The 26,548-nt window shown below is 41.4% G+C and overlaps 1 protein-coding gene across 1 annotated transcript in view; it reads right to left on the bottom strand.

Annotated features, from left to right (window-relative positions):
* The window catches only part of Lmbrd1 (LMBR1 domain containing 1), an 86,142-nt gene that overhangs the window by 14,402 nt on the left and 45,192 nt on the right, over positions 1-26,548 (bottom strand). The window contains exons 8-14 of the mRNA XM_052192616.1: positions 23,145-23,270; positions 20,014-20,166; positions 8,402-8,466; positions 7,951-8,053; positions 7,314-7,418; positions 5,217-5,366; positions 4,089-4,167 (exon numbers count right to left, since the gene is read on the bottom strand). Of these exons, the coding sequence (XP_052048576.1) occupies positions 4,089-4,167; positions 5,217-5,366; positions 7,314-7,418; positions 7,951-8,053; positions 8,402-8,466; positions 20,014-20,166; positions 23,145-23,270 (781 nt within the window). The remainder of the gene's footprint in view (positions 1-4,088; positions 4,168-5,216; positions 5,367-7,313; positions 7,419-7,950; positions 8,054-8,401; positions 8,467-20,013; positions 20,167-23,144; positions 23,271-26,548) is intronic.

Genomic DNA, 26,548 nt, shown 5'->3' with positions numbered 1-26,548 from the left:
ACTTGATATTTGGCAAAGGTGCTAAAAAACATCCAGTGGAAAAAAGACAGCATTTTTAACAAATGGTGCTGGATCAACTGAAGATCTGCATGCAGAAAAATGCAAATTGACCCATTCTTATCTCCTTGTACAAAGTTCAAGTCCAAGTGGATCAAGGACCTACACATAAAACCAGACACACTGAAGCTTATAGAGGAGAAAGTGGGGAAAAACCCTCAAACACATGGGCACAGAGGAAAATTTCCTGAATAGAACACCAATGGCCTATGCTCTAAGACCAAGAATCAACAAATGGGACCTCATAACTGCAAAAACTGCAAAGGACACTGTCAATAGGACAAAACGGCAACCATCAGATTGGGAAAAGATCTTTACCAATCCTACATCTGATAGAGGGCTAATATCCAATGTATAAAAGAACTCAAGAAGTTAGACTCCAGAGAGTCAAATAACCCTTTATTAAAAAATGGGGTACAGAGAGCTAAACAGAGAATTCTCAACTAAGAACTCGAATGGCTCTGAAGCACCTAAAGAAATGTTCAGCATCCTTAGTTATCAGGGAAATGCAAATCAAAACAACCCTGAGATTCTACCTCACAAAAGTCAGAATGGATAAGAAAAACTCAGGGGACAGCAGAGGATGTGAGGAAAGAGGAACACTTCTCCATTGTTGGTGGGATTGCAAGCTGGTAAAATCACTCTGGAAATCAGTTTGGCGGTTCCTCAGAAAATTAGACATAGTACTACCTGAGGACCCAGCTATACCACTTCTGAGCATAGACCCAGAAAGTGCTCCTACATGTAATAAGGACACATGCTCCACTATGTTCATAGCAGTCTTATTTATAATAGCCAGAAGCTTGAAAGAACCCATATGTTCTTCAACAGAGGAATGGATACAGAAATTGTGGTATATATAATTATAATTGTGGTGTATATATATATATATATATATATATATATATATATATATATATATATATATATATATATAATGTAGTACTATTCAGCTATTAAAAACAATGAATTCATGAAATTCTTAGGCAAATGGATAGAACTATAAAGTGTCATCCTGAGTGAGGTAACCCAATCACAAAAGAACACACATGGTATGCGCTCACTGATAAGTAGATGTTAGCCAAAAAGCTCAAAACAAACAAGTTACAATTCACCCAGCCAGAAAACTGAAGAAGAAGGAGGACTTAAGTGAGGGTTCTTTGGTTCCTCTGAGAAAGGGAACAAAATACTGGAACAACTATGGAAACAAAGTGTGAAGGAGAGACTGAAGGAAAGGCCTCGCAGAGACTGCTCTACCTGGGGATTCATCCTATAAATAGTCACCAAACCCAGACAGTATTATGGATGATAAGAAGTGCATACTGAAAGGAGCCTGTTATGGTTGCCTCCAGAGGGCCCCTGCCAGGGCCTTACAGATACAGAGGCAGATGCTAGCAGCCAACCATTCAACTGAGCTTAGGGTCCCCAATGAAAGGAGTTGGAGGGTGGTCTGGAACTAAACCACCAACCAAGAGGCACACATGATTCCTGCCAAAAATGTGGCAAACGAATGCCTTGTTAGGCGGGCATCAGTGGGAGGAGACGTCCATGGTCCTGTGAAGGCTCAATAGAGGCCCCAACAAAGGGAAAGGGGGGGGTGTGTGGGGGTGGGGGGTGGGAATGGGTCGGGTGGAGGGGCATATACTTGGAGGCAGGGGGTGGGGTTGGGGGTTTTCGGGGAGGGGAGAAACCAGAAAAGGTTTTAGCATTTGAAATGCAAATGAAGCATATGTTCAAAAAAAGAAAAAGAAAAAAATAGTATGTGTTTAAACCCAAAATGATATCCAGAGATGTCACCTTTTGTAGTCTATACTTGGTATGTTCTTTAAGGCAGCAGCTCCAGGGCAGACAGGCTCTTCCTGTTTTCTTCAACTATGTACCACAGGGCGTGACTGCCTACTATTTCAACATTTTTGTTGTTGTTGTTGCTGGGATTAAAGGTGTGTGCCAGGACACTGGCTACATTTCAGCACTTTTTAAAAAAGAGATTTATTTATTTATTATATGTGAGTACACTGTAGCTGTCTTCAGACACACCAGAAGAGGGCATCAAATCTCTTTACGGATGGCCGTGAGCCATCATGTGGTTGCTGGGATTTGAACTCAGGACCTTCAGAAGAGGTCGGTGCTCTTACCCGCTGAGCCATCGCTCCAGCCCCATTTCAGCACTTTTAAAGCAGGCTCTTCTCTGTGTAACTACAGTTCAGAACAGATGTAGGATTTCACCTTGACAGGACAGGCTTCATTTCGTGGATTTTCCACCTGGACTCCATGGCAGTAGTCGTCAGGATTCTCATCTCCACTCTAGGTCCGGCTCAGGACCACGCACCACATCTGAGCATGTCTCCTTTATGTTTTCACTCCTGTAACAGTTTCTCCACTTGCCTTGTAAGACACCAGCACCTGCTAGTCGAGGCTAGTTACAGTATCCTGCTCTCTGGCCTGGCTCTGGGTGACATATGAATCCGCTGATTAATGCTATCCTCTGTCGTCGTCGGCTGTTGTTTCAGGAGGCATACAAACCCCATTTGCTCCTCAGTGATGCTGATTTTGATCTCTTGATGCAGACTTTGTCCAATTCCTCTGAGTGTCAGCGACAATTTTCTTCTTCAACTTACTCAATATTGCCTTCATCTGAATCACTTCCAATCATTCCAGTTATATTTATCTCAGATTAGAGTCATTTATAAATCTGCTAGGAATTTATTTACTTGTTTTCAGCTTGTTGTTATCTGCTGGTATTTTGAGCCTGTTTTGATCTTTCACTCCTGGTAGATACTCTACTCTGTTGATAATCCCAACACTAAGCCTGGGCAACTCTATCTATACTCACTTTCCTGGTAACATCTTATTAAAAGTCTTTCCAGTGATTCTACACTGTGTCGAATTGACAGTTAAAACTAACCAGCACACACAGAGAATTAAGAATACATTCATTTTTTGCAAAAAGACTCAATAAGAATTGGTTAAACGGCAAGTTCCTCAGTGTCTCTTAGTGTGAGTCTGTATTAAGAATTAGATTTACATACAATTATTAAGGCTACTTCAAAGCTGCATTAAGATCGGGAACTTCCTTCATTTTAAAATTCCTTTCCTTAATTCTCTAGTACTGCAGTCTATTATATGCTATTAAAACAGCATTTTCAAAGGCTTAAGGCTTGCTAATTATCAAGTACTTCTGTCTTAAGCATCTACACTATTGACCAGTGCATGCGGCATTTTTTTGGGCACTAATATACTAGTCTTCTGTTCCTTCGTTTTCCACACTGTCTTCTCTAATGACCTAGGCTTACCCTGTGTGTTCTGGTCAGTCCCTTTATGTTGTCTGCGACTTCCATTACCTCTCTGCTTGGAATGACCACTCCACTGTATAAAGCATTCCATTGTTTTGATGATGTCATTCCACTGGTTCTTGTCTGAGGGTCAGGACCCTTTGAGGTGGAACATATCTTTCCCAGGTTTCACGTATCAGATATTTACATTATGATTCACAATAGTAGCAATATTACAGTTATGAAGTAGCAATGAAGACAGTTTTATGGCTGGGGTCACCACAACATGAGGAACTGTATTAAAGGGTCACAGTGTTAGGAAGGTTGAGAGCCAATGATCTCATTCCTAATTCTGCAGTTTCCTTTCGTCATCATTATAACCCTAGTGCCCATAATCTAAAAAATGAAATGTCAGAATAGTCATAATGCAAACATCTGCTTTCCAATGGTCTTAGGCAACTTCCGTGAAAGGGTCATTTGACCCAAAGAGGTCATGACCCATGGGTTGAGAACCACTATGTTAAAGTAATGATGTTTAAAAGTCTCTTGAGCATACAACTGTGTGCTTTTCTCTTTAGCAGGGGGCAGCTTGAGCTTGGTGCACAAACTACATGCTCCGGCAGCCCTGGTCCGAATGTGCCCTTTGATGATTTTTCTCCCAGGCTCTACTAGGGAGAGTTAGCCACACCTTCCCATGGTAGCCTCACTAAGATCTCACAAACCATAAACTCTAAGGCAGCTTGACAACAGCGACTTTACCTTTAGGGGCATCTGCATCACATCTTTTTGGCACAGCGAGGGTTGAATTGCCTTTATGGGCATCAGAAGTGATATTGCTCTGAAAGACAAGAAGGCGATTAAAATATAAATGTTGCCATTACAAATGTATTTGGATCTAAGTAGTCACATTGCCAATTTCATGTTCTACTTTCTACTAATGATGTAGATTAGTCACTAATATTAGACTAATATTAATTTATAATAAGATTCTAAAAGGTTAATTTAATATATAAGACACAGAGTTATGGTACGCTTAATATTAAGGTGCTTTTGCAATAATGACTTAGGTCATTTACTAAACAGCAGAACTTCTTTTCAGAAGGAGGTGACATCAAAAATGAACAGGCAAAGCCTTAGAGCTTAGGTTCCATTTGAAAGCCCAGTAGTTTGTAGTCTGCAGCAAGACTGTGAGGAAAAAAAAGACCCTATTCAAAAATCACTCTTTGCCACTGCACAAAAGGAACAGAGATGTGGATGGGGCTGGGCAGGGGCCAACAAAGGAAGGTGGAGGGAGGGAAACAGGGAAAGGAAGAAATAAGAAAGATATCTCTTCTCAATAGTTTTCATTCCCAGAAGAATACATACAGGGTATCAACTAGGAAAACAGATGTGTGGTGAGGCAGACCAACAGACCATCTAGCACGATGTCCCCAAACTCCTGTACCACTCCTTAGACTTGAGTGACAAGTGCTTTGCAAAACAAGTGATGTTACTGAACAAATTTTGTTTCTCTCACCAAGTTACAGCAGCAATGTTACAAACATGACATGTTCTCTGAAACTTTTGGGGACACATTATTAAAATTACCTAAGCTGCTATTTCTGTAGAAGCATTAGGAGTCTTAGTCAATAAATTATTGAGTAAGAGAACAGTAGCTTAGTGACACAGGATCCACTTAATGAATATTTATAATGAAATTCTGTTATTTTAAAAAGGATGAGACAAACATAAAATGTTCACAGATATTGAAAAGCCAGTTTTGTCAATAATAAATCTAATAATTAGTAAATAAAATTTGTTTTTAAATACCTCAAAGCTCTTTTCAAGAGCTTCATTATCATTATTTCTAAAATATAGAAGTAGCAGGATTTTCTATTCTGCACTCACCTCTATCAAGTAGTTCTGGCTTCCGTACATCACGTACTGCGGAGCGAGGCTGTAGATCATATAGCTGGTGTGAAGGACAATGAGCAGAAGGATCATGCAGAGGAACAGGAGCGCCTGGGGCCTGGTTCGCCCTCTTCTGATTTTATATAACTGAGGGAAAACAATGCCAAAGTTTCACCAGTGATATTTTTAAACTTCCAGTCCTCCTGTGGACACAGTGGTACAGTCCCACTGCTCCAGAATGAATACAAGTGACAAGAACAAAAGAAGAAAAGGACCGTGCTTGTTCCTGTAAAGCTTTTAGTATTAACCTTATGTGGATTCAAAAATACTGTCAGAGCACCCAGGTCCAAAGGATCCTTCTAAAATATTTCAGAATGAAGTAAGATAAACATGATCCACTAGTGAGCACCAGCTTCTACATCCCCGGCCTGACTTCCTCTGTGATCTCTTTCAGATGTTTATAGAACTAACGACTGTGAACTCAATCTGTAAGTATTCAGGAAATGTGTACAGTTCTGGTTTTACTACATTACCATATAAGCAGAGATATGACAAAATTGTAAGTATTAATTTCTATAAAAATAGTCATGAGAAGGATGATACGCTCATACTAAATTCTGCTTTAAAAATCAGTTTTGAAAGTTTATGATAATCTGGTTATAGATGTGACATTTTCATCTGTGCTGAAGCAAAGAAGAATTAAAGTGTTAATTGTAATTTTTAAAAATGATGTTACTTGCTCCATCTTAATGGTGAATCCCACTTTTACTCAAGTAACTGCAGCATCTGTCATCTTCCAGCCACATCACCACTAACAGCGCAGTGCAGGCTAACAGAATTTCTGTTCTGGAGGAAATGGTAACACTATCACCTAGAAATGTACATTTCCCACATCCCATTATACCCTGGAGCGGTCACATAATAAACCATTCCCAGTGATCGAAACAAAGGAACCCAGCACCACCCGACCTCATACTTATTAACTATTGGGGCATTTCCCCCGTAGCAAGAAAATTTTCTTTAGTTCAAATACGTATTTACTAGGTTTTCTTTGATTTATATCTAGAAGTAATGTCTATCTGATTCAGCTTTGATGCAGAATTCATAATTATTTCAGGATGAAAATAAAAAATAAGCACTATTCATGGTTGTCTTTGGTATTGAGAGGGAGGCTCTGGGATCTACTATGACAGCAAAATCTGCATATCCTCAACTCTACTATGTGAAAGGCTGTAGGGTTTCCACAAGCTCTCTTGAATATGCTAAGTCATGCTTTGGTTACGCTAAGTCATGCCTTGGTTACTTATAATTGACACAAGTGTGGGGTCAATAATTACATTACATTGTTCAAGGGAAAGGAAAGAGGCCAAGCCTGGCCTCTGTACTCATTTGACTGGCTGCATGTACGAATGCGGAGCCATGGATACGGAGGGCTAACAGTGGTCATCTCCAACTCCTAACAGGGCAGGAGGTCTCTGAAGTTCAGTGAGTCCACTGTGGTCACTGTATGAGCAATGCAATCAAACAGGAAGCCACACAACGCGCGTCCTACCATGGTTTCTCCACTTCGGCAGTGCTGACATTTCTGGTTTGATTAGTCTTTGCTCTGTGTGGTACATCATGTCTAATTAGCAGCGTCACTGATCCCTATCCACTAGATTTCCACAGCAGTCCCTAGCAATTATAACTAAAAAATGTTTCCAAACATTGCTAAATATCTCAGTGTGCATGCTCTCTCTCCCTCTCTCTCTCTCTCTGTCAGACACACACACACACATACAAACTCCTACTTAATACGTCCTGCTCTAGAAAGAAAGCACTTTTGTCTTAACATGAAGCAAAACTTTAGTATTCCTATCACTTTTCCTACCAATCTATATGCAGTATATTCTAAATACAACAGCCGGCTACGGCTGTTCACACTATCCTGCTAGCGGAAGAACAGCAAAGGCAGGAAGATCACAGACTTGAGCCAAACGGGGCTACACAGGCTTTCCCAAATATCATACAAAACAACAACAAGAATAAAACCGCCATGAGGGAAATAATGTAAAAAATCATAAGAGCAAAACCCAGAAAATAACATATACTTACTCGAATCCAAAAGAACCATATGCCAATATTTCGAATTCCTGCCATCGAAGTAAAAATAAAGTACATAATAATAATCGTTATAAGAATGTAATCAAGAGGGAACACCTGAAAAAAAAGATGAAGATCACATTTAATATTCTAGTTATGAAAGCTCTAGATACTAAACAAAATAGCCAAAAACAATTATTTACATTTGATAATTAAAATGCTAATCCCCTTCAAGATTAGGCTAATATAAGAATATCTTAAAAAGAAAAATATTTTCATCAAACCCCACCTACTATCATGTTTTTATCCTACAGAGGGGTGGGGGAAGAATCCTAAAATAAATTATATTATACTTGTGTTTTAAAATAAAGTACTTAATTAAAAATTGAAATCCAAATACTGTTTGGAAGAGTTCACCTTTGGTAATATTATGCATCCCATATCAATAGTGTACCTGACTGTTATTATATCAATAAACAGATATAATCATCTATACACCAACGCTAATGCAGAAAGCATCTGCAAATAATAAATTAGCACAGAGTTCCAACGCATGTCTGACTGTTCTAAGTTTGCATAATAATGATTGTAATGGGACCGGATAACACAGTGTTTTGACGTAGCGTACAACGACTGACACGTTACTTACTGTTTGTAGCAAAGGCAAAAGCATATTCAGTGGGTTGCTCAGGTTAGTTCCGAAGATGATGAAACCCGAGTCTATTCCCGCTGAGTGAAGAGCTTTATCCAAACTAAAACAGAGAGTTGTGAGGAATGAATTCACATCACACCATCCACATTTCCAGCCCAGCGAGAAAGAACATGATTTTAACCTAAGCATGCTACTTCTGTCAAGCCATGAGAAACAAATTAACCTCGGCTTAAGTACTTCACAGAGATTGGCAATAAGTAAAAAGGAACACTGTCCATTATGAGACCTTTTAGAGATTCTTTGGATTAATGTCGTACGATACTTCAGGAAGAATGGGCTACACTAATGCAATTCAGCACCAAAATGTATGCTATTATTTAAAAGTTCTTACTCCAGGACAAATATCACTTCGTCTAAGTGCTTTAGAAAGTATGTCTACTGTACTTACTTTGACAGGAAGAGAGAAATTACAAACAGCAATGCAACCAGGATGAAAAATATTCCCCAAATAATCTAAAATGAAAATACATTCATTAGAACACAGCTTTCAACGTTGATACTGAGAGCATAAAATCTTTCTACCACATAACAATGATCTAATGCAAGGTACAATCTAACTTAGTGTACAGTCCTAGGTTCGTATAGAAAACCTCACAGGGAGACTGGTTGCTCAATAATGCATATGCAAAGAGGTAAAACATCTAAAATGACTAACAAGTAAACAAAGAAAACTTTGGTTTGATCAAAAATATTCTGTCCTATTACGGAAAAGGCCATTAAAGAGAAAAGTATCTTCACTCACACATACAGGCATGCACACATACACACACACACACACACACACACACACAGACACATACACATGTGTGCAACACACACACACACACACACACACACTGCTAAATAGATCTCAAGTCAGAAAAATTCCTTCCAGCTATTGCAGCTGTCACAGAAAATGTTTCTGTGGCAAATACGTCAAGTGTTTGAGCTCAGCCTTACAAGATGAACTTTGTCTGAGGGATGGACATCAAAGAGTTAACAAAATACCGAAACTGAGTTTCCAAATAACTGTTTCAAAATGAAAAAGAAATTGACTCTATAGTGGCAAAATCGTGAGAGCTGTTGTTTTTGTTTTGTTTTGTTTTGTTTTTGCTGGTTTTGTTAGAGTTCGAGGACCACCTGAGCCCAGGAGAAGAGCTGGAGGGCCACAGGAACCAGGGCCTTGTTCTCGGCATAGGCCAGTTCTGCTTGGTTTTCCCTTTGGAACTGATGGGAAGGTGAAGACAAAGGTGAAATTTCATTAGACATGATACTGAAGTGTCTTTAGAATGCTGGGGGGATGGAAGAAATGAATACTGATGTACGATTTCACCCGTCCTAACAAGATGAGCTTCCGGAATCAGTGTTGCAAGAGAGGGTCAGGCTTGCCTTTTGTGGACTGTCCAGTTCCAACAGCGTGGCCTCGGGGCTCGATGAGAAGGAAGGACGCGGGACGGACGGGGTCAAGAGGATCTCTGTGAGCAACACTACCTGACCGATCTCCTACGACCCAGCCTCTCTGAGAATTCATTATTAGAAAAAGGGTTTCCCTGGCAAGGAAATCTTCCAACAAGTAGCACTGCACATGCGACAGACATTGCAGACCTTGAAGAGGCAAAGATTCCCTTCTGTTATGTTTTTTGCAAGAAAAAAAAAAGTATAGAGCTGCTTAGCTGTCCTGTCAGCGTACACGTACATATGAGTTGGAGTATTTAGTTACTTAAGATCACAGCATAAACACGAGGAATCTAAATACTTTATGACGCTCCCCAGACTGCATGCATACAGGAACTAAAATGAGTAATTAAAGCATCTATCACGACAGTGATGAGAATATCGAGTTAGTTGACCTGGAAACCATAGATTATACTTTTGCCAAGATGCCAATTTCTATATGAAAATGAAGCTGCAAATGTGGCCCCCGTGAATGTCCTGGAGAAAGGACTTTTAAAGCACGTATTCCCCACAAAGGCACAAAGGAGCTAGCACAAATGACTGGAATCAACTTTTTCAACATTTTAGGGAGGAACCAAAAGCAGACAGCAATGCGGGGCCATTAATTCAAGAAAATGTGGATAAACCTGGGCAGGACACAGCGAGCTTCTATTTGCCCTAGCTCCGAATCTCCCACGCGAATGCTAGGGTGATCCTGAGAACAGTCCCAGAAGCCAGCAGTCTGGAGATAACACAACACAAAAAAAGTGGGCTGAAGCCCTTTAAAGCATCATTCCCAGAAAAATGCCATCACTTGACCCGACTGACTGGTGGTTCTCGAGAAAACTGCTTATAAAGTGGCCCGTACTTGACCTGGATGGGTGTTCACACGGTGCTAAAAGCCTTTGTGACGGCTGCAAACAGTGGCAAGCAATCTATGAACCGCATAGCCTCAAGGGTCAGTGAACAGTGTACAAAAATATACTAACCAAAAATCTCTAAAAGCAGGTCTAGGAAATGAGACGTCTGTTGGGAGTCTCAGGTTCTCACTTCCTAACTATCTAAAAGGAGCTGTGTAAGCGCAGGGCGATGCGCATGCTCAGAACAGAGTCGAAGAGCGCCTACGCTCCTGCCTGAGACTGCATGGAAGGAAGTTCAGCAGTGGCTGAGCTGGGACTGTCCGCTGCCTGCCGCATTGCACCGCACACACAGAGAGGACGCACAGGCAGACGCTGAGACTCATGGGTTGCGAGACGTTAAGATTTTGTTATTAATCCACAGACTAAATCACTCTAGGAGCTAGAGTGAACACAGAATAAGGGATAAGGGCCTTGTGGAATTAATTCATAAAAACCCAAAGAAAGGAAGAAAGAGCGAGGGAGGGAGGGCAGGAAGAAAGGAAGGACGGAGTGAGGAGAATCAGGAATCAAATCAAACCCAGAAACTATGATAACACAAAGGAGATAAAAAAAAGTTAAAGAGCACTTATAGAACCCCACACTTTGGAATTAATAGACAAAAACTTTATATATTTGTATTAAAACATTTTAAAATTATAATCGGTGCTGGAGAGATGGCTCAAAGTTAAGAGCACTGACTGTTCTTCTGAAGGTCCTGAGGGGGTGCGAGGGAGAGAGAGTGCCCCCCAAAGAGAGCTCCTGCGATGAGAGAGACTCCTCATGTAGTTGTTCCTCATTCCTTCAGATGCCACATATTAAAGACCGTGAGGACGAATTAGATAAAACCAAGAGAACTGGGGAGTGGTGTTGCTGTGACAGGCATGCGAAGACCTTTGCTCAATATCCAAAACTTACAGCCAAAACACTACATAACGTCTACGCACTCTGGGACTGGAGAGATGGCTCCGCAGTTCAGAGCAGTGATCCAGATTCTCCAGATTACCTCGCTTTATTATTTTTGCTATATATACATCCTGAACAGCTTGCCTGTGTCCAAACAGCAACAGTGTTTAAACAAAACCACAATCCAATCGTAAGAATCAGGAAATTAATATCGATATGACCTTAGCCAAATATGAACACCAATTACCAAAAAGCAATCTTTTCTAGTCTGAATGCAACCCAGGATCACACAGTGCTTACTCGACTTTAGTAACCTTCAGTTTGGATCAAATCCTAATTACCATCTCCCGCCCCAATAACCTTGACATTTTGCGACCAGGACAATTATTTTATAGCATGCCCTTCAAGTTAAATGGTCTATTTCTCATGAGCATTTTTTTTTTCTTTTTTGGCAGAAATGGCAGAGAGGATCCTGTGACTGTATCATATCAGGAGGCACAATCAGGTCTATTTGTCCTACAATTAATGAGGTTTCTCCACTGTCGAAGTATCATTCCCTTTCTATAACTAATAGGTTTTGTGGTATCATACTTGAGAATAAGTAAAATTTAACTCCCAGCAAATTTTTGCCTTTAATTTCAAGTAGCTATTAATGTCTTTCCCCAGAAAAAGTAGGTGTTACCTGCCAAATGCTGCATTCTAACTGTGCTGGGTTCTTCTAAACTTTGTTTAATAAGCTTTATATTATTCAATTTATTTACTTACATCATGAGTCATAGGTTGAATTATTTTTTTTAAAAGATTTATTTTACTTATATGAATACACTGTAGCTGTCTTCAGACACACACCAGAAGAGGGCATCAGATCAAGTTACAGATGGTTGTGAGCCACCATGTGGTTGTTGGGAATTGAACTCAGAACCCCTGGAAGAGCAGTCAGTGCTCTTAACTGCTAAGCCATCTCTCCAGCCCCCATAGATTGATATTTTATTCACTGAGCTATCGTCATTCCTGCTACTATGCACACTGTGAATACTCTATACCTAAACGGCCCTTCACTTAGGCTGTGGCAGGCCCCCAGAGCTGGCTCCTCTCAGTACTGTTCCCTGAGCAGTTCTCCCTGCTGTCTGAAGGGGAAGCTGTTTTCAGCTCTCATGTGCTCTCCTAGGCACAGTCCTAGAATCAGGCAGCTGCCTGCGTGGTCCTACTCCCTTTCCGCACAAGTGGCCAGGGATGGTCTACTAGGGATCAAATCCTCTGAATAGGAGCCACTGATCATCCGTCTCTCCCTGGATCACTGTCACCTTTGCACTCAACTTCATTTCCTTAAGTGTCTTTTACTCTTGTTAGCTTTTTAGTAGCTAGAAATTCTGTTGTGGAGTTACATTCTGTTTCACTTCCACTTTTACTGAGGGGTGTGTTCTGGGCTACAGATTTCTCAGATCATCAAGTTACATGCATCTTCTAGTATAGACAAAGACTTGAAGCCTCAGCTCTACAATCTTAAGAAACAGCATTATGAGCTCAAGAATCAGAATGAACAGACGTGCTTTCTGCCCCTCCTGTAGTTGCCAGGAAGGACTGGGTCCTGTTGATACGGACTTGAGTATTCCTTATCAAATAGACAGGCTCAAAAGTGTTTCCTTTCCAACTTCAGAGTCTTCCATGCTTTGGTACAATTGTATGAACTTTACCACTGTACATCCTTAATCCAAAGATAGAAAAATGGAAATCCTACCAAATCTTTTTAGTACCACAGAGCGCTAAAGTGTCTCAGCTCTGCAGCATCTGGATTGGGAAAGCCCAGCCTGCTGCATCATTAGTCTAGAAATTCTGTAGTGGGCTTCTCCCTCCTGCCCACTCAGGCAAGGGTTGGTGACTGTAGGGTTACTTTTTATGGAAGAGGGCCTTAGTTTACTGACTTTGTTTAAATTTCTAGTTTCGAAAAAGTTTTAATGTATGTATATACTTTATAGACTATATTGGTACTCTTCCTTATGACTCAATTAACATATGATGAATTGTTTTCCACATGTACTTGGAAAAAGGCATATCCCCTATTATTCAGATGTAAAGTTCTAAGATATATACTGAACACACACACACACACACACACACACACACACACACCATGTGCACAAAGTACCAAGGGGGCCTGAAGGGGATGTCGGATGTCCTGGGATTCTCCAGTCACAGTTACAGCTGACTGTGAACTGCGTGTGGTTGCTGCTGGAAGAGCAGCCAGTGCTTTACCATGAACCATCTCTCCAGCCCCTCCTCCACATCCTCATTCAATGCTGTTTACATGAAACGTCTTACCTTGCATGTGGTAGCTATTTGTTAACCACCTACTACCATGTTTCAATCTGTTTCTAGCAATCTTCCATGATTTTTTTTTGTTTGTTTTTGCTTCATAAAACACAGTGGATTGGTCTCTACAATTCTTAACTGCTACATTTTTATTTTAAACTGGAATTTTTCAGATTAAAAATGTGTTCGTTCCCTATCTCAGCCATAGTACAATTTTCTAATCTTTTGGCAAAACCAATCAATACCCAGTTTACTTCCGTCTTACCTGCTGCTGTAGGTGGCACATCTACACAGATGTGGTTCTTATCAGCTGCATGCCTTAACACTCTCACCAGGCCCAAAGCCAGCTGTCAACAGAGTCAGGGAAACAGTCCACACTACTCCTCTGAGGTAAGCAGGGCTGACTCATCCATAGTCTCTTTGCCATGTCACTTCTCTAACTCATGATACCATAGCAAGTAATCATACCATGATCCCTACATGTTGTTGACCTCCATGCTACTTATAGAATTTCTGTCTCTTGTCAAAAACTTAAAATGCTTTTAAGTTTCAGGTTGTTATACTGAAACTGCCCCCAAGCCCCACATAATCTCTATCTATATTTTGAGGTCTCAACTATACCTGTACAGCCCCCTTTGCTACTTAAGGTAAGGTATTTGCAGTCCCAGGGAAGAGGTCACCAAAAGCATCATCCTACTTACTGAACAACATCTTCTGTTTAATATTTTTTTATTGAATCTGATTTTGTCAAACATCAGGATCACTTTCTGTTTTCCCATGGTTTCTGCTTGCTTGTCTCTGAGGACCTCCTTATTTTCAGTCATCTTGAGCTGCTGCTTTAAGTGTATGTCTTTTAAATAACATATAGTTGGATCTTGCGTTGTGGTAAAAATTTAAAAATTATTGTAAGAGTGGGTTGGGTCTTTCACATTTGTTGATATTACTGATACATTAAGCATTAATAATGTCTTATTGATGGACAGTTGTATATATAGTATACTTCTTATACTCTTTGCTTTATGTATCTAGAACAGGTAAACTTAAGAGAAAGAAGAAATCGAGTAACAGTCATCAGGAAACGGGACTATTTTTAATGGGCACGGTGGTTTTGTCTGGGAAATAAGCTGGGGAAAGAGTAGAGGTGATACTGTCCCGGCCGATGGATTCACTGCTCGGTCACTGGGCACACTTAAGATGGTAAATGTAAAGCACTGAAAGCAAGTGCAAGGGAGCAATAGAAATATGTGATGTCTCTAGTAGCATTATAACTCTGTACAGAAATAACAAGAAACCTCAGATAATATTTAGACAAATGGATCTAGGTTAAGCAGGCCAGTGAATGCTAGAGCTTTCAGAGTGGTCCCCTGCTCTTCCAGAAAAGAGTTTATCCAAGTATTGATGAACACGGGATATATGTACAGTTAGAAAAATGTTACTTTATATCGATTCTGGCTAAAGGAGCCTCTAAATTATCTAAATGAAGTGCTGACTTTTTTTAAATTTGTCTCAGTAACGTAACAGCTGCCTTTAGTTCCACTGTTGTATTTTAACAGGTGAAAAGCTTTCATACACAAACAAGAGCATCAGAAACAAAGGGTGAGTGGCATGAATCACTCCATTTAATTCTCATATGAAATGTAAGTGTTATGACTTCATTCAAAAGAGAAGAAAACAGGTTGAGGAAGAGGAAGGAAGGAGTTGTCACACAGCTAATAGGGTACACAGAGAGGACAGAAGCCAGCGCTAACTAACCGCAGAGCATCTGCTCGGAGTCATCCACTTTGAAATGACATTTACATAGCCTGGGGAGAGGATGGGCATGCGAAATCAAAAGACCAACAGGCATCTTTATGGGAGAAAAAGCAGTATTGGGGTGGACAAATTATTTCTAAATCTCTCTCTCTCTCTCTCTCTCTCTCTCTCTCTCTCTCTCTCTCTCTCTCTCTCTCGTGTGTGTGTGTGTGTGTGTGTGTGTGTGTGTGTGATATTAAAAACAAAGTGGGATTACACAATAGAGCAATAGGCAATACTGGCTCCAACTTTTAAGACAGGATGTGACTTGAGCATGGTGGCTCATGTCCCCAACACGCAGGAGGGAATGGCTCGTGGATTCCTACAAGTTCAGGACAGGCTGGTCTACACAGTGAGTTCAATACAAGCCAGGACTATAGAGTGAGCACCTATCTCAAAACAAACAAGCAAACACACAAAACATGTAAATAAATAAAATATTGGAACTTTTAAGTCAATTTCAGAATACAGTGTGCATAGATGGATGAATCTATAAAGACCTTCACCAAGGCTAATTTTCATGCTTAATGTTTAAGAAACACTAAGCAAAAGGTAGTTTTCTACTTCTGAATTACATCAACTATAGACAAAAGACCAAAGGGATAATTAATGACTTTGATATCTCACTTAAAGAGAAAGGGAAGTGTTTATCTCCTTGCATTTAAAAAAAGGGGGGCTGGTGAGATGGCTCAGCAGTTAAGAACACTGACTGCTCTTCTGAAGGTTCTGAGATCAAATCCCAGCAACCACATGGTGGCTCACAACCGCATGTAATGGGATCTGGCGCCCTCTTTTGGTGTATCTAAAGACAGCTACAAGTGTACTTATATATAATAAAAAATAAATCTTTGGGCTGGAGCAAGCAGGGCCAGAGAGAGCAGAGGTCCTGAGTTCAATTCCCAACAACCACATGATGGCTCACAAGCATCTGTATAGCTACAGTGTACTCATATACATTAAATCAATCAATCAATCAATCAATCAATCAATCAATCAATCAATCTAAAAAAAAACCCAGCCTATCCCCTAGGGATTTCCTTCAGGCAAGCCCGTCTTACTTCTAGGTAAAGAGCAGATTACTGGTAAGAATTCCAATCACTATTCAGGAATGACGCATTTATATAACAAATAGGAATAAATGTCAAGTCAACTGTATTAGAGGTCTCAGGCAGGAAAACTGGAACAGGGGAAAAGCTGACGACTGGAAATCCTTCGGTTGTCATCATTTCAGTCTATCATGATCATCATAACACAATACTTGGAGTTACACACTTTTAAGGAAGAATGGTTTATTGTGAGTTAGTTTTAATCAGAGTCTTGGTTCATGGCCAGCTGGCCTCATGCTTTTTGAGTACAGCAAGGCAATGTATCACAGGCACACAGTGAAGTAAGGTGCTCACCTCACAGCAGGTAGGATGTGGGCAGAGCTGGGTCCTAACCTCCCCCATGAGGCAGACTCCTGACAGCAAGACTGCTTCTAATTTTGAATCATCTCATCTCCCGTAAGTGCCAGAGTCGGACACTAATAATTATTTGTGGGGGACACTTGTCCAAACTACAGTCCTCACAGTAGAAGGGAATAAATAAGCTGTCTTTTAGTTGCTAACACAACCAAGAACAAAACCTTTCTAAAGAATCTACAATAAAGCTATAAGAATTGACAGGCCAGCCAGGTGGCAAGAAGGTAAATTCTTAAATTTTACAGATGAGTAATAAACATTGAAAATTGAAATCAGTAATATAATTTTCACCAGAATATAAAAGAGTGTGGAAGCAATTTTTCAAGATGTTTTTAAGCTAGTATAGTGAATATAACAAACACTGACAGAGAAATATAAGATTAAATAAACAGTTTCCAAACTAGAGAACTCAGTAATGTTAAAACATCAGTTGTCCCCAAATTACTTATAGATCTTGTAAATACAGAATAATCCTAGTAGATATTTCAACAAGTGTGTAACAGAATTATCAACTGATTCTACACTCTAGGTGGAAATGATCTGTCACAATCAAAACTCTGAAAAGGAAGATAAAAGTGGTAGGACTTCTGTAGAGTCCATGCAATGAAGCTTCAGTACAGGACCACAGCAGTGGGCAGGGGCAGTGGGCAGTGGGCGCTCGGACACCCTGGGCAGGTATTCCCAGAGAGTGAGGCAGCTGCCCAAATTCAAGGAGGAAGGAAGCCTTGGCACATACTGTCCTGGAACAGGTGGGTAACACACAGTAAGTCACAAAATTAACTCAACGTAGCAAACCACAATCCTGAGAGGAGATTTAACTAAAAATCCAGAGGATGTAGGAGAAAAACTACCTTCAGAGAGACAAAAAATTTTAGAAACATAACACAAATGATAAATAAATAATTTCACAAAAATATAAGCACCATTTGTTTGAATAATAACGTTAAAATAAAACAAGCACAAATTGCAATATGATATTAGCAATGAATATATTTGACGAAGTCCTTGACATAGAATGCTTAGTGAATTTATACAAGTCTTAGTAGAAAAATTGAATCTGATGATTATACACTGTAATATGTACTAAGATGTCTCCATATATAACTACAATATATCATCAAAACATCTATTTAAGGAGAAAACTCTAATTTAGACAATGGTCAAAAGATTTATAGGCCCAGTTTGTAGAAGACCTATAAACAGCAACCACATGAAACAGTATCATTACCAAGCAGATAAACGGAAGGAACCAAAACATGAGCTGTTACCATTCGTTAGTAGAGCAATTCTCAAAAATATTATGTAAGAGGGCAGGGACATGGAACAACTGATATCTCACTATTGAACGAATAAAGCCAGTGTAACCATTGTAAAAGCCTTGGCAGTTTCTCACAAAGTTGGACACCAAACATTAGATCCAACATCTCTCCTCACGGTATTTAAGAAAAAAAAATGAAAGAAAGCTCATATTTGCATAAAAATTTAGTCTCAAAAGGGAAATAACCAAGATATGCAAATTGTGATTAGCATATATCAGACTACTACTTAGCAGTAAGGCAGAATAAATCACATGACGTGAAGTAACATGGATGGATATAAAGACACTGCCAGGGGCTGGAGAGGTGGCTCAGTGGTTAAGAATACTTCTGTGCTTCAGAGAATGGTTCTCAGCACCCATACTGGGGGCTCACAGCACCTGTAATCCCTACTCTAGTTGATCCAAGGGCCTCCTCTGTCTCCAGGAGTGCTCCCACAACCGTGGTTTACATTCACACAAAACAGACAAACATAAACAAAAATATCTTTTAAAAGACATGCAACACTGTGCTGTGGCAAAGTAGGCATTTCTGTATTTCATGAAATTCTTGAAAGCTTAAACTAAAGTGTGGTCTGGGCTACGGGGAGCAGGGGACAAAGAGCATTGAGAGACATATGAGGGTATTCTACCCACCCACATAGTTATATTTGGCAAAATAAATCTGTACACTTAATAATGTTGATTTAAAAATTCTTCTAAGCATGTGTTCAGTGAAATAACACATGCTAAAACAAAGGCAGCTGATGACAGAGATTGCAATATCTTGGAAGTGTTCATTAGCTATGACAAGAATTTAGCACTAAAGTTAAGATTTGTGGTAGGATACATTCAATCACTTTGGGGAAAAGGACCAGGGCAGGTCCTTTAAATGGTTCACTCTGGGCCGAGCACATCGCTCATGGGAGAGCACCTGCTTACCATGCACGAGGCCCTGAAACAGCCCCAGCACCATGAACGGATACAAAAAGCATCCTAAGAGACTCTTACAAAGCTGACCACCTAGAAAAATTAACTGATATAATGGATAATATATTCTCAGTTTTTAAACGTCAAAGATGTTAAGGTAGTAGATAAGGTGAAAACAAGGTTCAACCTGTCTGATCCATCTTGTACGGCATTCTCTGAAATGTCATTCTATTTTGTGTTTTTGACACAGTGTCATCATGTGGCTCAGGCTGGCCTGAATTCACAAGCCTACAGTTCCAGCCTACCAAATACAGAGACTGAAGGTAGTATATGCCACCCCACACCAATCTAAAACATTTATCTTAAGGTGTAGGCCAACCTGTTTTCTATCTTCCTAACTTCACTTTTAGTCAACCTATGCAATGTGCAGCATAAATTACAACTTGCATATTATCGTATACTGACGTCTGACGTCAGAAAGTTCCCCAGATGCAAGACCAGGTAAAGCTGGTTCCGCAGCTAACGCTGTCAGTTACATTTAGTCTGAGTTGCCATCATTGCCCTCGGTACTTAAGTTCTGGAGCCAAAGTGGCAAGAATCGAAGGCTGGCACACAACAGACTCAAAAATGGGAAAGTAATGGCTTCCAGTTCATAAACAGAGCCATGTTCTTCTAGACACTCATCTAACAAGCTAAGCTGCCCCTTGGAGGCAGTCCCCAGTCTCGCACATACAACACGAGCACAGACATGCAGAGTATGTTCTGAGCGTCTTCCGCTCTTTCCCTTCCTTCCATTGCATTTCTGGATGACGCACTGCGCAGGAGCAGTGGGCCTCTGATGGTTACAGGCCTTGCTCAGACTACCAGCCACAGAGCCGTGCCTTGGTTATTTCTGCTCCAAAGTCCACGCTCTAGAGTGCCGTGGCGCACTGCCTCTCTGAGAGGTGCTACAGAAGGGCTTGCGAGATTTGACAGAACCATTTTATAAAACTCCATTTACCTTCAGGGGGCGCAGGGCACCACAAAATTTCGTCCACCAGCTGTTTTCAATAAATTCCAAGTGTCGCTCTCTTTTCCTAAGCGTTCTTAATCTCTCTTCACATTGCTTTAAGGCACGTCTATCCCTCGCTGATAAAGGTCGGCCATCTTTGCTCTACAAATAATAGAACAAAATCAAGTTTTTCCTTTCCTCCTTTCAAATTGTTAAAGTCTTAACAAAATACTCACAGATTTGGCAGATCAGGCAGCCTTTGTAAAACTGGACACTCCACGGGTGAGTGCACAACTCAAACAACGGGCACTGCAATTTAACAGGCACTGCCTGGCTGGTCTGTGTTGAAATGGACCTGCCCGCTGTTTCCGCAGTATATTACTAATATGTGCTATAGATATGTGAGCATAATGACTCATAAAAGCATCCCATAAAAACAAATCCAGGGAGGATGAAGAACACGCCTGCTTTTATAGCAGAAGGACAAATATTTACTTGGGCCTCTATTTTAAAAATGCAAAAACATCAAGTAGTGGAGGATGCCCGTACTGTTCCTATTACAGTACAAAACGCACCATCTCTAGCACATGCCACTGTGGGCTCACTTTGAAAGAACAGATGAAGCCAAAAACCTTTCAGAGGAGCCTCTCAGTTAGCAATGTCTTCATGGTGGCACCAGGCCCCCTGAAACCAACCACCCTTTTACACAGCTTATCTTGATGGACCACTCCAGACGGAGTTCAGAGCCACAGTGTTGGAGAGCATTGGCATCAGGGTTACAGAGGATTCAGAGGGAACAGTGACTCGAACAGGAACAGAGCAAGGACCATTCATTCATGTTCCTGCAGACAGCGTATCCTTCAAGCTATGGAAGGCTACTGCTCCACCCTAGACTCATCCTGAGCTCGTGGAACAGAGCGATGTGAAGGATGAAGAGCCTGGGGAGCAGAGGGGCACAAGAAGTCCCAAGCTATGAGCAAGACGGATGCACACAGGCAGCCTCAGGGGTTTCTGAGATCCGCCCTACTGCAAGGAAATCATGGGCTCCCACTGAGCGGTAGGAAAGGGGCTGGGAGGCAAGTCTCTACCTGCTGAGAATTTCAAGAAGTTATATCTCAAATCTACCTGGAAAGATGGTACCTGAAAGTACCATGGTGAGCCAGCTGGTTTTATGTGTCAACTTGACACAGGCTGGAGTTACCACAGAGAAAGGATCCTCCCTTGAGGAAATGCCTCCATGAGATCCAGCTATAATGCATTTTCTCAAGCAATGATCAAGGGGGGAGAGCCCATTGTGGGTGGGGCCATCCCTGGGCTGGTGCTCTTGGGTTCTATAAGAGAGCAGGCTGAGCAAGCCAGGGGAAGCAAGCCAGTAAGTAACATCCCTCCATGGCCTCTACATCAGCTCCTGCTTCTTGACCTGCTTGAGTTCCAGCCCTGACTTCTTTTGGTGACGGACAGCAATGTGGAAGTGTAAGCTCAATAAACCCTTTCCTCCCCAATTTGCTTCTTGGTGATGATGTTTGTGTAGGAATAGAAACCCTAAGACAGGACAGTTCCCTCAGGGCTTGGAAATGGCCACCAAGGGAAGTGCTTTTCTAGGTTGTCACAAAGATACACAGGCCACTGAATACGTGGCTCAGGGGACTGGACTGTATCTTGGAATAGTCTTGAACAGCGGGCTATTCATGAAGTTGCGAAGATGAAGCCTAAATTCGAATGGAAACCTTGGGATAGTGGAGATGCCCAAAATGCAAGACATCTGCAGAGGAAGCTGTAGATAAGGAGGAAAACAAGCAAAGGAGCCCTCACGTGCCACCAGAGAGAGCCGGAAGAGCAGAGCCATCCCAAGCTCTTGTCACAGATGACACCTCCAGGAGCCCCAGATGCCAAACATGGAACTTCAGGCTTGGTGTCTGTCCTCGTTCCCTAGATCCCCGTTCTCCCTGTTCGCAATGGGAAAGCTCACTCTGTGCCACGGTATGGTGGATCCCATCATTTTATTACTCTACAGGGTCTCGGGTGAAGAGAGAATACCCCTTTCCCCAAGACTGCATTTTAGCAGCACTGGGACTGTTAAAATGCCAGGGACTCTGAAAGACAGACTAGCTGCATTTTATAGTTGTGACATGGGGGTAGAATGTGCCGGGTTACAGGGATCTCTTGAGGCATCTGTTTATAAAGGCTTGACTTTTGATGATTGATTTCATCATGAATTTACTGCATTAGGAAAGCACACATGGCCTTGATAAGGCACACTTTGGGGTTTGTCTACAAGGACTATTCCAGAATTAACTGAGGAAAATCAGACTACCCTTGAATACAGGCGGTGTCATCACATGGGCTGGGGTCCTGGGACTTAATGAAAAAGGACAAAGGAAAAGAATCCCTTTTCTCTGTGTTGACCCACCCAGATAACAGAGACAGCCTCCCATTCTGGATCAAGAACACCTCCAGGTCCTGTCAGGTCGCTGGTTCAGTGAGAAAGGGCGCCTGCTGTCAAGCCTGGTGACCTGACATCGGCCCCAAACTCACAAAGTTAAACAGGTTAAATGACTTCTGTACATTGTCTTTCTCTTCTACTTGTGTTCTGTGGCATGTGCCGCCACACCCACCCCTGCCAAAATAAACAAAAGAAAAGAAAACCCAGGGCTAGCTTGGTCAACAGCGTGTGCCCACCTAATGTTAAAAGCCCTTCTAGTTGTTAAAAAAAAAAGTGTGTCTGTGTTATTTGAAAAAGACATGAAAAGAAAAACTGTTATCATGATTTTAGAAATATGTTTACCTCACACGTGACTAAATGTAACCTTAAACTGCTCAACAAATACCTATACTTGGACTCCAACAGAGGCAACGAAACACAGGACACATAAAATCAGGGTGACTGAAAACTGCAGAAGTCTTGGTCATAAGCAAGCAGCGGGTCATTCTTAGTCGTTAAAATACCCACAGAAATTCTCAAATTGCCAGTGTCCTATGTATTCTCAGAAAATTAAAAATAATAATAATAACACAATTCTTAAGTATTTGTTGCACAAAATGGCTCTAGGTTTGCTAATGGCAGAGCAGCAGCGCTGTGAAGGACTGCAGTGGCACGGCGCCATCTCGCTCCCCGAGCGAGCGAGAGGAGGCAGACGGACCTTGGACCGGATTGTCTGGATGTGCTGCTCCACTTCCTCGATGTCCTCAGTGTTCTCCAGGCGCTCGTAGGCAGTGCTCCTGGTGCCCTTTATCAGGTTCAGAGGTAACGCCGACATGCCGTAGGCCTGGAAGGAATGGCACGTGACTGCTTTAACAGAGCTGCTCAAAACACCTAACCCGGGTCGGGGGTCAGGTTCAAACAGGTGTCTCTTTAGCTGAAGGGGTGTGCAGCCCCATAGGAGGAACAACACATCAACCAACCAGGCCCCCCAGGGCTCCCAGGGACTAAACCACCAACCAAGGAGTACACATGGAGGGGCCCAGGGCTCCAGCCGCTATGTAGCAGAGGATGGCCTTGTTGGACATCAATGGGAGGAGAGGCCCTTGCTCCAGTGAAGGGCGGATGCCCCAGTGTAGGGGAATGAGGGCAGGGAAGTGGAGTGGATGGGTGGGGAACACCCTCAAAGAAGCAGGGGGAGGAGAGGGGAGGGGTTTCCGGGAGCGAGAGAAACATGGTAAGGGGATAATACTTGAAATATAAATAAATTAAAAAAAAATTGGTGTCCCTTTGGAGTAATGCCTGGAAAGTGAGCATCAGTGAAGAGGCGGCGAAGAGGCCCGTGCGGCCCTCAGCGGGCCCTCCATCACCTCAGAATTCTTCTCTTCACTCCAGTTACTTGTGAGCAGGTATATTTTTAAAACAAATTAGCCAGACTCTATCAAAGTGATAAGTTACAACTTCAGACTAATCAAGTTAATATAGTATGAGTCAATACCAAACCGAGCAACTTTTATTTTTGTAATTTTCTCTAATTACACAGATAAACATCTAGAATATACCCCTGACATTTGATGACTAATTCAGAGACTAATTATCTATATACAATAAATTTAATATTCTTCATATAATCAAACTTTTTACTAACTTCAAATAAATTTCAACAATACTTCCAATGTTGAAAGTAAACAGACCATTCAGTCCCAAATTCTATTCCCAAATATGTTTTACTATACCTATCAATGTAAGACTCGACATTTGCCATGTAGCCGCTACTCAAAGGCACACTAACTTTAAGTACTTAAGAAGTGCTGACTATTATCTAGTGGTTGTATCACCAGACTCTGACAGATGCAAGCTTGTCGTCTAAAATCCTTTTTTTATTTCCTCTAATTACACACTGTGGTGCCTCACTCAGTCTCCCCTGGAGTTAGGCAGGGACATGAGACTGGGTTCCACCTTCTGTGCAGGAAAGCTGTGAATTCTTTAGTGTGTTAACTCCAGTGACACTGAAGTCCAGTGTGCTAACTGCTTCACTGGGAATCTACTGTTTTAGTTAGTGTCTGTGACATACTCTGGATTCAGTCTACTGTCCAAGCCCAGGGTGTGTTCATTTTCCTGACTGTTCTGCTGGTCTGACTTAGTCCAAATCCATCTTCAATGCTGCTCCAAAGTGATCTCGCTCCAATACCTACATCAGGCTATTATCTTCTAGTTAATAAGCTTTCAGAGTCTCCAGGAGTCATGAGGATATCATTCAAAATCCTCTCACAGACAGGATTCAGGGAAAGTGCTTCTAGGGTTCATGCAGGAGACAGGGAGGGGAACAGTACACAGTACCCCCAGCTGCTGTAGCTAGGGTGCTTCTACTCACCTGCCCATTCTTAATATGCACATGCAGACACATGATATATATACATATGTATATATGAATATAATAAAAATATAATAAACATATATTCACATATACATCTATATGATATGTATATGCATGTATCTTCTGAGTACCTCATTTATGACTGTTAGAAAGCAGTCTTGCTAACTGTTGACTGTGGGCCAGGCTCAGCTCCATCCCGATCATCGTGTTACCCTCATCTGTCCCCCAGGAGCTCACCACACTTAAACCCCTCTGCTGACCCACTTCAGCTGTGGTGGATTGGTCTTTAACACATGCAGTGCCCTCCCAGAGTGCCACTGCCTGCCTGCCTGCCTCATTAGAAAATTTCAATGCACTTCAAGTCTCCGCTTAATTACACCATGTCTGAGAATCTTCCCAGATTTGCAAATGTGCCCTGCTTCTAATAAATAACACTGTGCAATTAACATTACTGGTCTGCCAGCCTTGGCTAATCAGGCTTCTAGGTTATGTGGAGTCACAAGGGCAGAGACTGTTTGATGTGTTCAGATTAGTTCCCAATTCTTTTCTTTCCTGTCCTGACTGTATGAACATTTCCTAAGCTGATAATTTGCCTATGAAGATAGTACTTGATTAAAAACCTTTAAGACAAGAGTGCTCTTCATTAACAGGGGAGTTATTTTCTTTCATACACGGAGGCATTTATTAGAAGAGCTGAAGTGAACTAACTACTTAGTAGCTTCATGGTAAAGTATGTTAGAAAAGAAAAATATTTGTGTGGTAACAACCTGTACTATGGACAGCAGGAGACACCCCACCTCTTGGGAATCTCTCAACACAAGACAATAACCACTGGCTTGCTTAGCCAGCTTTGGCTTGCTTCTAAATTGCACGTTTACGTTTCAGTGATTATCAAGGAAATTAACTATAATGTTTAGGTTTTAATAAGCCTGAGATAAACAGTTTAAAATATTAAGGTTTCTAAATAATCTTTTGAATTTATCTTGATACTTTAGGGAGGGAAAATGTACAAATCCGGTTTTATTGCTTACTACTGCCCTCCAGTGGAATTCTAGGGAACTGGCAACTCTAATGAGAGTGAGAGTTTTAAAAGCTTCTTCTAGGTTAGCCCTAACTGCCTCCAATTTTTGTTGCTGTTTTGTTTTGCTTCCAAGACTAAATCACCAACCAAAATATCTAAAGACATTATCTCTGTAATGTTCAAACATGTTTCCACCTTCTTCACTGATGAGTTTAGAATGGAAATTTTTCTATATGTTACTCCCCTACTAAGAATGACATTTCCAACTCAAAAACCTTTGATTTTTGCTAAGGTTCAACAAGCACATATAGAATAAGCAATCACGCGTTTGTAAAACCTCTAAGTCACTGACAGGCCTGTTGTTACGATCAAGGAATGGATTCACTGCACAACTGCTGCAGCCTTTCTCATAAGGACACACCGGGGAAGTCTGTGTCCTGACCCTGACCACAGGGCAGAGGTCAGGACACAGCATCACTGCATGGTTATACACATTGCTGGTATAAAATAGTGATGGAACCTGTCGCTTGTATATCTAAGCTAGTCTTACAGCACAGCACAGAGACAAATGCTCCACACGGACCAAAGAAGGAGCACAGAGAGTAAAGCTCTCCTCCCATTCACGAAGACAATAGACAATAAAGCTCTCCTCCCATTCACCAGGACAATAGACAGTAAAGCGCTCCTCCCATTCACCAGGACAATAGACAAACTGGGCAGCGGTTGC

This window comes from Apodemus sylvaticus, chromosome 9 (genome assembly GCF_947179515.1).
Source record: "Apodemus sylvaticus chromosome 9, mApoSyl1.1, whole genome shotgun sequence".
Taxonomy (NCBI): Eukaryota; Metazoa; Chordata; class Mammalia; order Rodentia; family Muridae; genus Apodemus; species Apodemus sylvaticus.
This window is presented reverse-complemented; position numbering and strand designations above follow the sequence as displayed.